This window comes from Heptranchias perlo, chromosome 17 (genome assembly GCF_035084215.1).
Source record: "Heptranchias perlo isolate sHepPer1 chromosome 17, sHepPer1.hap1, whole genome shotgun sequence".
NCBI lineage: Eukaryota > Metazoa > Chordata > Chondrichthyes > Hexanchiformes > Hexanchidae > Heptranchias > Heptranchias perlo.
This window is the reverse complement of record NC_090341.1, coordinates 5,505,516-5,518,346: the sequence shown is the minus strand read 5'-3', so window position 1 is coordinate 5,518,346 and position 12,831 is coordinate 5,505,516. Positions and strand designations below refer to the sequence as shown.

General features: G+C 43.3%; 1 protein-coding gene across 1 annotated transcript in view; it reads right to left on the bottom strand.

Moving 5' to 3' along the window:
• The window catches only part of LOC137334007 (MICOS complex subunit mic25-a-like), a 268,324-nt gene that overhangs the window by 99,878 nt on the left and 155,615 nt on the right, over positions 1-12,831 (bottom strand). Inside the window, exon 6 of the mRNA XM_067998405.1 lies at positions 9,372-9,442. Coding sequence (XP_067854506.1) covers positions 9,372-9,442 — 71 coding nt within the window. The remainder of the gene's footprint in view (positions 1-9,371; positions 9,443-12,831) is intronic.

Here is a 12,831-nt window from a genome sequence, read left to right as displayed (position 1 = left end):
CACAGAATGATGCAGCACAGAAGGAGGCCATTCGGCCCATAGTGCCTGTGCCGGCTCTTTGAAAGAGCTATCCAATTAGTCCCACTCCTCTGCTCTTTCCCGTTAGCCCTGTAAATTTTTCTCCTCCAAGTATTTATCCAATTCCCTTTTGAAAGTTACTATTGAATCTGCTTCCACCGCTCTTTCAGCCAGTGCATTCCAGGTCATTACAACTCGCTGCTTAAAAAAAAAGTCCTCATGTCACCTCCGGTTCTTTTGCCAATGATCTTAAATCTGTGTTCTCTGGTTACTGTACTGCCACTGGAAACAGTTTCTCCTTATTTACTCTATCAAAACCCTTCATGATTTTGAACACCCCTAACAAATCTCCTCTTAAGCTTCTCTGTTCTAAGGAGAACAACCCCAATTTCTCTAGTCTCTCCATGTAAATGAAGTTTTTCATCCCTGGTACCAGTCTAGTAAATCTCCTCTGCACCTTCTCTTGAGGCCTTGACATCATTCCTTGCCAGAAAAAGAAAGAACTTGTAATTATACAGCGCTTTTCAAGACTTCAGGACGTCCCAAAGCGCTTTACATCTAATTACGTACTTTTGAAGTGTAGTCACTGTTGTAAAAATGTAGGCAACCAATTTGAGCACAGCAAGGTCCTACAAACAGCAATGTGATAATGACCAGATAATCTGTTTCAGTAATGTTGGCTGAGGGATAAATATGAGCCAGGACACCAGGGAGAACTTGCCTGCTCTTCTTTGAAATAGTGCCATGGGATCTTTTATGTCCACCCGAGAGAGCATACGGGGCCTCGGTTTAACGTTTCATCCGAAAGACAGCACTTCTAACAACGCAGCACTGGAGTGTCAGCCTAGATTTTGTGCTCAAGTCTCTAAGTGGGGCTCAAACCCATGACCATCTGACTAGGAGGTGAGAGTGCTACCACTGAGCCATGGCCGGCACTGATGCTCATCAACCTGCGGGACATTTAGAGCTTTTGTCGCTTTTACTTCGTGGAGACTAATGCTGGCCGTGAATTTCCTCGGGAACTGCTCCGGCTTTGCTGCCGTGACTTCGCCGGAAGAGCAGTGGAAACCCTGCTTGTGTGCGTAAAGGAGGCTCCCGCCTCCACTTCCAGCGGCGGAGCGGGGGCAGCTCCGAGGAAGTTCCCAGCTGGTGTTTTGTTCAAATGTGGCAACATGGATTTGAGAAAGCAGTGGGAATGGGCAGCCAAACCAAACTGAGGGGAAAATATTTGTACCACGAAAATTCCTGTCCACGATTACATCACTACAGTGCTTTACAATTTTTAAATAACATATGTAAAGTGGTGTGAAAATTCCAACACAAGCAATGACACAGGACCAATCTGAACGCCAAGGAAGCTTTCAACAATGTGCCAATTTCAGGAACCTGGGGTGCAGGATAGGACGACCGCGAGATTATGACAATAGGTTAAGAACAAAATTATAGCACTGGAGATACGAGTTCAAAACTATCAAGAGGAACTGTAAATTTGCCAAATGCGATTATTGGCTGCTTCATGTATAAATAAGAACCTCTTTCCAGGTTTAAAGAAAATCTGCTTACAGGATTTGCAGGAGAGAGAGAGAGAGAGAGAGAAATTCCTGCTAGCACATGGCTTTCAATGGAATTTCAAGAACAGCTCATCCCAGTTTTAATTTTGTTCTCTATAAACCCTAATGCAGGGAGCAATTTCTTTTTATCACAGATTCCCCTTTCCATATTGCAACATGACCTTATAAACTCATTTACAAAATTCATCAACATAACAACACTTAATCCTCAGAATGCCTACTCTGAATTTAACCAACCGACAATATTCAGAATACAGCAAACATCTGCACAATGGCCTGGTGGGAATTCTCTTATCCCCCAAGCAAGGGCATTACTAAAGCCCTGATTAAATGACATTTCATTTGCCACAGCGATAGGTCTGGTGCGTTTGTCATTTGCTTAACTCTGCCCATATCAACTAGTTCTGCATCAATTAAATAAATATTTTTGAATCTCTGCCTTTTAATTTCTAGTATTGCTCCCTTACAATAAAGGGAAAACTCTTGACCTCAGCTGCAAAGAACCTATGTTGTTCTATGAAGAACTGAGAGGTATTACCAATCAGGAAAGACTGAACAGGCTGGGGTTCTTTTCTCTAGAAAAGAGAAGGCTGAGGGTGACCTGATAGAGGTCTTTAAAATTATGAAAGGGTTTGAGAAGATGTTTCCACTTGTGGGGGAGACCAAAACTCGGGGCCATAAATATAAGATAGTCACTAATAAATCCAATTGGGAATTCAGGAGAAACTTCTACCCAGACAGTGGTAAGAATGTGGAACTTGCTACTACATGGAGTAATTGAGGCGAATAGCATAGATGCAATCAAGGTGAAACTAGATAAACATACAAGGGAGAAAGGAATAGGATATGCCGATAGTGTTAGATGAAGAGGGGTGGGAGGAGGCTCGAATGGAGCATGAACACCAGCATGGACCAGTTGGGCCGAATGGCCTGTTTCTGTGCTGTATATTCTATTTAATTGTATGTATGTGACTCGCAATTCAGTGCTGATTGCCGGACCGTCTTGTGTGGGATTACATTTCTGCCCATTCACTGCTGACAGCGGTACATTGCCGTTGACTGAAGTAACCCCTTCAATAATTCTTGTTACTTCACACAATCCTAAATACAATTTGGATTTAACAGCTGAAGTTCATTGAAATAATAATTAAGACAATTATTAGACTGAGATCTCATTTGAATCAACCAGACTGGTGTCCTCACGGTTTTCTGTGTGCTAACTACATGCTAATTAACACCCCATTTATATTACTGCGCTGCTCCTGAGGCACAAACCCCAGCCTCGGGAAATGGTATCATTCCCTGCCCGAGGCACAGACCGCCACCTCAGGAACTGAAAATCACCACTAACTACATGCTAATTAACACCCCATTTATATTACTGTGCTGCTCCTGAGGCACAGACCCCAGTTCTGCCATTTTGTCGTGGTTCTGCTCTCAGCCTACCCACAGAGGTCAGCACTGCAGCTGTCACATGACCTTTTCTCGATATCAGGGAATGTTCTACAGTCAGAAATGTGAAATTGCAAATGTAACTTTCCAGCAATTGCATCAGCATAAATGGAGCAGTTCCGGCCGGTGCTGCTAATCCATCCCACAGTGGAGAGCTCAGCAAGAGTAGGTCCACGATATTGATCTGAAATTAAATCTGACTTACATGGAGAATTGCTTCTTTTGCATGTGTTTTTTTTAAACCTGTTCTCAAGTCATGGGCAAGGCTGCATTTATTGCCCATCTCTACTTCTGAGAAGGTGGTGGTGGACCTTAGTATCATAGAATCCTACAGCACAGAAGGAGGCCATTCAGCCCATGTATCTGCTCTTTAAAAGAGCTATCAAATTATTTCCACTGACCTGTTCTTTCCTCAGAACCCTGAAATTTTCTCCCCTTCTCAAACAACTTGCATTTATATAGTGCCTTCAAGGTAGAAAAAAGGACACATGGCGAGGTGTAATCAGACAAAAAAGGATGCCGAGCTGAAGGGGGTAGGGGGTTGTGGGTGGTGGGCTAGGAGATGCTGTCAATGCAAGCTTAGTGAGTTGTTGCAGTGCATCCTGTAGATAGTACATGCGGCAACCCATTGTGGCAGGAGCACGATCAAGCGGACCGTTCTGTCCTGGATGGTGTTGAGCTTTTCAAGTGCTGTTGCTGCTGCACCCATCGAGGTGAGTGGTGAGCATTCGATCATTCTCCTGACTTAAGCCTTGTGCTTGGTGGAGAGACTTTGAGGGGTCAGTAAGTGAGCCTATCGTCACAGAGTACCCAGCCTCTGCCCTGCTCTTGTTGATATTGCTGGTCTAGTTAAGCTTCTGGTCAATGATGATGCTCAGGAAGTTGATGCCAAGGGACTAGGCAATGATGGTACCATTGAAGGCTAGGGGGCTAGGCAATGATGGTACCATTGAAGGCCAGGGAGAGGTGGTAGGGCACTTTCTTGTTGGAGATGGTCATTACCTGGCACTTATGTGACACCAATATGAGTTCAAGCCCGGATTTTGTCCAGATCCTGCTGTCGGATGGCATGGGATGTATTACTGTGATATTAGACATTTAGATTTCAATGCGCTTAAATGTCATTGTACTTTAAAAATCAGCATAATTTTCAGCAATTTTAATTGACAAAAAAAGTATTTTTTATTTATGGTGCACAACACATTTGTTTTAAAGAACCAATAAAGTTATGTTTTCCCTTGGGGGGGGGGGGTGCAGAAGAAACTTAATTAGCATGAACCAAATCAGATGTGCCACAACATCTCAAAGAGTGGGGAGTGCTGCAAAAGGTGGAAATCATCCTGCAGGGTGTAACTAGCATTTTTTATATAAACTGTAAAAAGGTTATTGTTTGCCTAGAGAGAGAAAAATATAAACACACATTTTGGTTGCCCCTGTACACAGGGCGCTGGAATTGTGACATTCGGGCAGCAAGTCGCACTGAATATAGAAATTTGTCGCCTGATGTCTTGCCCGACCTGATCAATTGCTCCGGCCATTGTGTAGCTCCACAGAGTTCTGATTGGCAATATCACTGTACTATAAAGGAAGGTAGCTGGTAACAGACCAGTACAGTCAGTAAACTATCTATGTAGCCATCTGCACAGCTAGCTGAGCCCAAGCTTATCCCATCCATATTGTGCCACAAACTAAGTGACTGCCTCACTTTCAAGGTTCTGAATCATGGGAGTCAGAATGAATTAGAATTTCCATTGCACACCCAGAGACAGTGAGTGGCTCTATGATTCAGAACCTGGAATTTACTGTCAGATACTTCTCCCGTTGGCTGATGCCCGAGGCATTTTCAGAATTGGACCTGGATAGGCACCTGCCCTTGTTAGAGTGAAAGTCCCTCACCTTGTCGAGGTGAAGACTGCGGGCAGAAGCAGTGTTTTTCAGTCATTTTTTAAAAAATCAATGGCCACAACCCCAAACAGAGCCTCACTGGACAGCCACTCAGGTTGTTCCAAATGCTGCATCTCAAAATGAAGGGACATGGGCCTCATACAGTAAGTTCCTGACTTTAATCACACTAAAAGACTTGAAAGACTTGCATTTATATAGCGCCTTTCACAACCTCAGGACGTCCCAAAGCACTTTACAGTCAATGAAGTACTTTTGAAATGTAGTCACTGTTGTAACATAGGAAATGCGACAGCCAATTTGCACACAGCAAGGGCAATTGCTGAGTAAAAGCCAGATATTTCCTTACAGGAGCAGGTGAGAAAAGGACTGTAGGCCAGTGGATACTGGGAAAGCCAGATCTAGTAATACACTCTTTTGCTTTTTCCCATTAAACAGCAAGAAAAGGAGAGGACAGTGCTGAATACCAACTCTGGCAACACCCCACAGGAGGCAACTGGCCACAAACGGAGGGCCAGAGAACATGGAGTAGCTAGTCTTCCGAGGACTACAGGTGAAGTGGAAAAGGGCAGCTCGAGGCATTTTGTGCGTCGGTCTCATCTGCAGTGTGTAGGTGATGTGTACCGACATTAAATGCCATGACTCTATGGTTAGGGTTTGATGAGTGAAAGCCCTTTTCTTACCCTTTACCTTTCTTGTGTTCTTTTGTCTGCGTGGCAGTAGTGAGAGTGATGCTCGGGGAGGAGGCTGGTGTAGCAGCTGATAGTGACCCTGGCTGCTGCTTCAGCACTAACAATCTGGTTTGATGGAGAGACTATAAAACTGGACTGAGCACAGAGAGATGGAGGGCATTTGATTCTCATGCCTGACTTTGAATAATTCAGATCTTCAAGTCAAACAGACGGTATCCTTACTTCTTAATAAACCTTTCCCTCTGTGAATTGGAGGAAGCAGTGAATGTAAAGGAGTGTGACAAAACGGAGTTGCTCGTAGAACGAGTCATGCCAAGGACCAATGTTACAGTTTTCTTCTTTCTTTTACTTAAAAAAGTGACTGGAACAGTTTGAGGAGTCGATCAACCCTCTCTAGGAACCTGCAGGGGATGGTCCGTAGATCGGCACCAGCTGTGACTAAAAATGCCTTCCTGCTTATTATACAAATTTTAAAGCCGGTTGCTATAAATCATGTAGATCAAATGGGGAGGGAGAGGGAGGGGAATGATTGAGATGAGAAACTGGGAACTAAAACGTGTCCATGGAGCAATGACAAACGGCTTTCCTTTCTCATGTGGGAGGAGCACAGAAAATGCAGCAGATTCCAATTGGCTGTTGGGAGAAAAAGACCTGAAAAGGTATATACTGGTATGGGGTTGCTAGGATACGGTTAGCTGTTGTAGACAGTAGTACTGACAGTAGAATTCATCTGTCCTACACACTGAAGAAAAATGTGTGGAAATTATACAGTTTGAGAGAGTAAAAAATGTACTTATTTTTCATCCAAAAACATCTAATTTTCTCCATTATCCAGACCCTTTGAAAATTATGTTCTGCAAATAGCTACGACGGTCAGGAACACCACAAGCAATGCCCCAACCTCAGAACTGCACCTCCTTTAACAGAAGTATGAGATTTTCCCATTTCCCAAACTAGACAATTGGTGCTGAATTAGGGGCAGTAGTGTGTTGCAGGTCCATGCTCACCAGGAACTGGATTGAGACATCACAAACTCATTTCATAAAGGACCCTTACAGCTGCCAGACAGAGGAGATGTTCATCCAATTATTTTGGGCCAGATTTGAACCCAGGATAAAGAGGTGAAAGGATATTGCACTAAACCATTGCACCATCCAGTCCCTTGAGCACATATTATAGGCTGGCACACTAATGCAGTATTGAGGGAGTGCTACACTGTCAGAGGTGCTGCGTTTTAGATGCGGCGCTGTCTGCCCTCTCAGATAGACATAAAAGATCCGATGGCACTATTTTGAAGCAGAGCAGGGGAGTTCTCCCCAGTGTCCGGGCCAATATTTATCCCTCAACCAACATCTAAAACAGATGATCTGGTCATTTATATCATAGCTATTTGTGGGAGTTTGCTGTACCCAAATTGGCTGACAAGTTTCCTAAATAACAACAGTGACTACACTTCAAAAAGTACTTAATTGGACGTCCTGAGGTCGTGAAACACCAATAGGGGTGCTGAATCTCGTTGTTGCAGTGGAGGTTCTGTCTGACACCGACCGAGCGGCTTCTCTTTGCCTTGCCCCCACCTCCAAAAAAGAGCACCTAAATACTTTCACAATTGTACAAGAGCAGACTTTTTCTTATCTTGTTGAGTTCTGGCCCCCATAAACCTCCACCCCCCCAAAAAATGACAACAGCTTATACTTAAATAGCACCTTCGGAAAATGTCTCAAGGGAATATTGGTTTGGGGTGGGGGGGGGTAGGAGGGAGGATTGTAAGCACCAAGCAGGGATTGGGAGAAGATAGAAAACCAGTAGAAGTTGTAAAAACAGGGGTACTTCTGGAGAGAGAAAAGACTTGTTGACGTTTCCAGTGTAGACCTCTCGCCAGAAGTGGAAACGGGAAGATGAGTGAGCACTTAATCTCGCTGCGCAAGAGATGAAATTGAAGAGTCAAGCATCCTGACTCAATCTAAAGAGGCAGTTAACTGGAAGATGAGTTCGGGAAGGTGTAGTTGAAGAGGCAGGCTCTCGAATGTGAGGAGAAGTACCACCTGCCCTCCTCACCTATGATTCACCAGCGCACTGGACTTTTTGAAAGATTCTTTCAAAACCAATAAGGTCTGTAAGGTTATATAGAAAGTTGGCTTTTCTTTTATTGGGATTTGACAAATATAAATGTTTTAAACTTCCATCTGCTTCACGCATGCTCCATTTATGGACCACAACACAAGTGTAAAGTTTTATTGAACACAGGCTTGCACAAAACACAGGAAACTACAAAGGCTGCGATGCCTTTATGGCATCTATTTAAAATAAAAATACTGTTAAAAAAGTTTTAAAGCACTACGGTCTGATTCATGTGGCTGAATACATAGAATTTACAGCACAGAAACAGGCTATCCTGCCCAACTGGTCTATGCCAGTGTTCATGCTCCACACGAGCCTCCTCTTCATCTAATCCTATCACCATATCCTACAAATCATCATGTACTTATTTAGCTTCCCCTTAAATGCATCTATGCTATTTGCGAGTTCCACAATCTTACTACTCATTTAGTAAAGAAGTTTCTCCTGAAATCCTTATTGCATTAATTGGTGACTATCTTCTATTTATGGCCCCTAGTTTTGGTCTCCCCCACGTACCATCATATTAACGTTCACCTGCGAGAGGGGGCTCACTATCGTAATTGTTGGGCCGTTTCATTCCAAGCTAGGATGTTTTGAGTTCAGTTACCAAATTTCTCCCTAGCCTTCTCATGAACAGGATCCCTGCTGCTGTCTACCCTCTGGGATCTTGCTGCCCTCCATATATGAACTCAGGCAGTGAGTGCTATTGGATCACATGGGACATCACACCCAAACACCGACCCCTCCCTCATCCAACATCCAGACAAGCACTCTTTCTAGCAGGGTTTACTGAACAACAAACTGGAGAGAGAGCCCTGGCTGATTTTTTTCCTCCCTCTCTAGCCCAAAGGTGCTCAGGCCATTTGTATTACCCCTGCTGCTGCCCCAGCTGAGATCAACTACTTTAAACATTGACTGGAGATCGAACTTCGGACCTTCTCAGTCTGTATGGCTCAGTATCACATTGTGTGGTTGCTTTTCTCCACTGAGCCATTGCAAGTGCTCAGAATCAAACTTTTTAACCAACCCACCCAGGATACAGTAGCGTAGCGGTTATGTTACTGGACTAGTAATCCAGAGGCTTGGTCTAGTAATCCAGAAAACGTGAATTCAAATCCCACCATGGCAGTTTGAGAATTTGAATTCAGTTTTTAAAAATCTGGAAATAAAAATCTGATCTCAGTAAAAGTGACCCCGAAGCTATCGGATTGTCGTAAAAACCCAACTGGGTTCACTAATGTCCTTTAGGGAAGGAAACCTATCATCCTTACCTGGCCTGGCCTATATGTGACTCCAGTCCCACACTGACGTGGTTGACTCTTAACTGCCCTCTGAAGTGGCCTAGCAAGAAGGCAGCTCACCACCACCTTTTCAGGGCAACCAGGGATGGGCAATAAATACCAACCTTGCCAGTGACATCCACATCCCGAGAATGAATTTTAAAAAAAAGTTCAATTCATGCCAAGTAACCACAGCAGCCGTGTGGACGACTCCATGCTAACTGTCCTGCCAACAGCATGTTGCAAATCACGAAAACAGCAATCCAAGATTCTCTGTCTCTGTGTAATACTTCTAGGCTGCGCAACCGCAAATAGTCCATATCAGGGGTACTTACTTGACACGAGAGTCTGCTATTATCGCTGCTTCATTGAATTGTGCCGACGCAAGCCTGTAGTAGTCCGCATTCTGAAAGAAAATTAATGCACTAGTTATTGTTTTTTATTGTACAAGTACTGCATCAAGTTTCATTCGGAAATACAATGCCGATCGATATTTCACTGACATCTTTTCCTCAGACATTGGCTGTGAAAATATTAACATAATGAGGCTGACCAAGATGTAAACCGAGTCGAAGATATTATACATTGCATGACATGACAGCAGGAAATTTTGGGTCATCCAAAAAAAATTAATTTAGCAAGCTGATAACAGAATTAGCTATTCAGCTACAAGAGGCGCTTTACCTACCTTTTTAACTAAGAAAGTCCATGAAAGTACAATCTTGTATCTAACTAATTATGAGGAAAGGTTATAAAAAGCTGGGACTTTACAGCCTTGATCGGAGACTCATGGAGAGGAGGCCTTATCTAAGATACTAAGTGGGAAAGAAAAGGTTAATCCTGAGCATTATTTCAAATTAAACCACAACTGCAGGGCATGGAGGCATATGTACAAAACGGTAAAAGGCAGATTCAGGTCTGATGTCAGGAAGCACTTCTTCACACAAGGAGTAACAGGAATGGTCTGGGCGGGGTAGGAGAGGCAAAAAAAAATCTGGAATCATTCAAGGTGCTGTGATTTGCGATGGGCTGGAGAGGTGGAATCATAGATTTCGATGGTAAGATGAGATAGATGGGCCAATCGGCCCGCCTCATCCGTACTTGTCTTTGAGATCATTATGTAATTTACTGCACTGGGTAACTCCCCTCCTAATCAGGACCAGCTTTCCAAAGCCAGCCACTGAAACAGGATGTTTCTTCACTCAGTCTCGACTGCTAGCATCCCCTCGATCACTGCTCATTGCATTCAGAGCCAGGCCATTCAGGAGAGAAGTTAGGAAATACTTCTTCACACAATGGGTAGTAGAAGCGTGGAACTCTTTCCCACAAAAAGTAGTAGGTGCTAGCTCAATTAATAGTTTTAAATCAGAGATCGACAGACCTTTGCTAGCCAAGGGTATCAAAGGATTATAGAGTCATGGCAGGTAAATGGAGTTAGGATACAGATCAGCCACAATCTCATTAAATGGCGGAACAGGCTCGAGGGGCTGAATGGCTTACTCCTGTTCCTATGTTCAATGAGAGAGAAGGAGACTGAGAACCTAGGGTATAATTGAACAACCCTGGAAACATGAAAAATGGTGGCCTTTGTGAGGAACCAGCTGCTACACGGTGGGTGTTTCATTTCAAATAAAAAAATAGATTTTGGGCATTAGATATGAAATTAGTTTTTTCAGGCGAACACTTCAGGAGAAAGCTTCCGTTCAAACACAGTATACTCTCAATTGTGTAGATGACGGAGAGGAGGTTCTGGGGGTCAATTCAAAGATCCCATGCCTGGACAAAGGAGTTTCAACTTGCAGCTAAAATAACTGGGCAGTCATTTTTTTTTAACATTGTGATAATCAACACCACCGCCGTTTCCTTTTTTTTTATATAAACTGATTATCGGGCCATCGATAAATCATAACTTGATCCTTAGTGAATAGTACAGAACTCTCAAGCTTCTGAGAAGCTTCCTTTGTCAGATGATGAAGTGGCCATCTTCTAAACTGGGATAACCACTTCATCACCCAAGGAAACAAAACCTCTAAGGGTTTTAAAACCTGGTGTATACTTTTTTAAAAAATGGGAAAATCAGACATAAGATAGCGGCTTTAACATTATTTGAGGTTACTTAGGTAACACTATTTAAACTGCTGAAATGCATTGTTTATTTAGAAACCACTAATGCTGGTTTGTGGGTATTGCTTTCATAACATGATCTTTGCACAGATAAATGTCAAGGCTGATCATGATATAGATATTACATGCTGTACAAGTCATGCTGTCATAGCTTTAATTGCTGCTGTGAAAGCAATTTTTTTTTAATTGAAAGGTTGGGTTATTTACAGTGTGGGGCAAATAGGGGAGGAGATGCACAAAAGAACGGCCCCATGAGTGATGGAAAATAGTTTTTGATTATTCTATTAAGTATATTGTCACAGAGGACACAGCAGCCGTGTAATGTAAACTGTAACAAATGGCAGACTAACTGATCTCACCCTCCCAAATGAATAAAAGTTATTACATCAAATTCCTTCCCCCACCCTCCCCCAGACTCTGGCTGGTTTATGAATCCATGGGCACTGAAAGCCCGTCTGTAGCTTGTACCTCATCTCTGTAACCTCCTCCAGTCCTACAACGCTCAACTCTGTGTTCAGCCAATTCTGGCCTCTTGTGCATCCCCGATTTCCATTGCTTCACCATTGGCGATTGTGCCTTCAGCTGTCTGGGCCCTAAGCTCTGGAATTCCCTCCCTAAACCTCTCCGTCTCTCTCTCCTCCTTTAAGATGATCCTTAAAACCTACCCAAGATTTTGGTCACTTACCCTTATGTGGCTCGATGTCAAATTTTGTCTGATAACGCTTCTGTGAAGCGCCTTGAGACATTTTACTACGTTAAAGACTCTGTATAAATGCAAGTTGTTGTTGTTGTTCAAGTAGCCATTTGTGAGTACAGTCACCGGAAGGCGACAAGAAGCAGAGAAGATCTTCATCTACAAAGTGATGAAGCAGGTTCTCCCCAACACCGGCAGCATGGCCTCCTTTGTTAACGATATTTCCGAGCCCATCACGGGTGAGGCTTCCCGCCTAGCCCATTACAATAAGCACTCAATCACCAGCTCCAGGGAGATCCAGACCTTTGTGCGCCTGCTGTTGCCCGGAGACAGTGACCCAAGTACATCAGCTCCAAGTAAAACTCCACAATGTACTAAAAAAAACTCATCACAGATAACCATAATTCAGGTGCAAAGCCTTACGACCCTTCTCTTTATGGCTTTTTCAACAATTTATCTCTCAGCAACAAACTAGAAAGGGGCAAAAAAATCATGCAGGGTTTCTAGTCTTGATTACTGTTCAACATCCCCTATTGGAAAATATACATGCGTGGACAGTATCAGGGCCAACTGTGATGCGACTATAGCTGAATAGCTGACTAATACTCACTGTCTAGATTCATTCATGAAGGATGACTACAGTGGCAAGGTGTCAGAGAGTTACTAGTTCCAGCATGAGTTGGTGCTGTGCGGAGCGCGGAGAGGAGAGGGGAGGGGAAAAAATTCATACCGAATTGCTTCACCTACCAGTATTTATATTGTTTACATTTACAACCAGTTTTCTTTTCTCATAAAATAGAAATTACAGCACAGCAGGAGACCATCTCGGCTCATCACACTCGTGCTAGTACTAGCTCTTTAACTGGAGCTGTCAACTCTAATCTCATTTCCCCGCCTTTGCCCCATTATCTTTTTATACTCTTCCTTTTCAAATCCACACGGCCCTTTTTAAAAATGTTATATTCTCTGTCTCAATT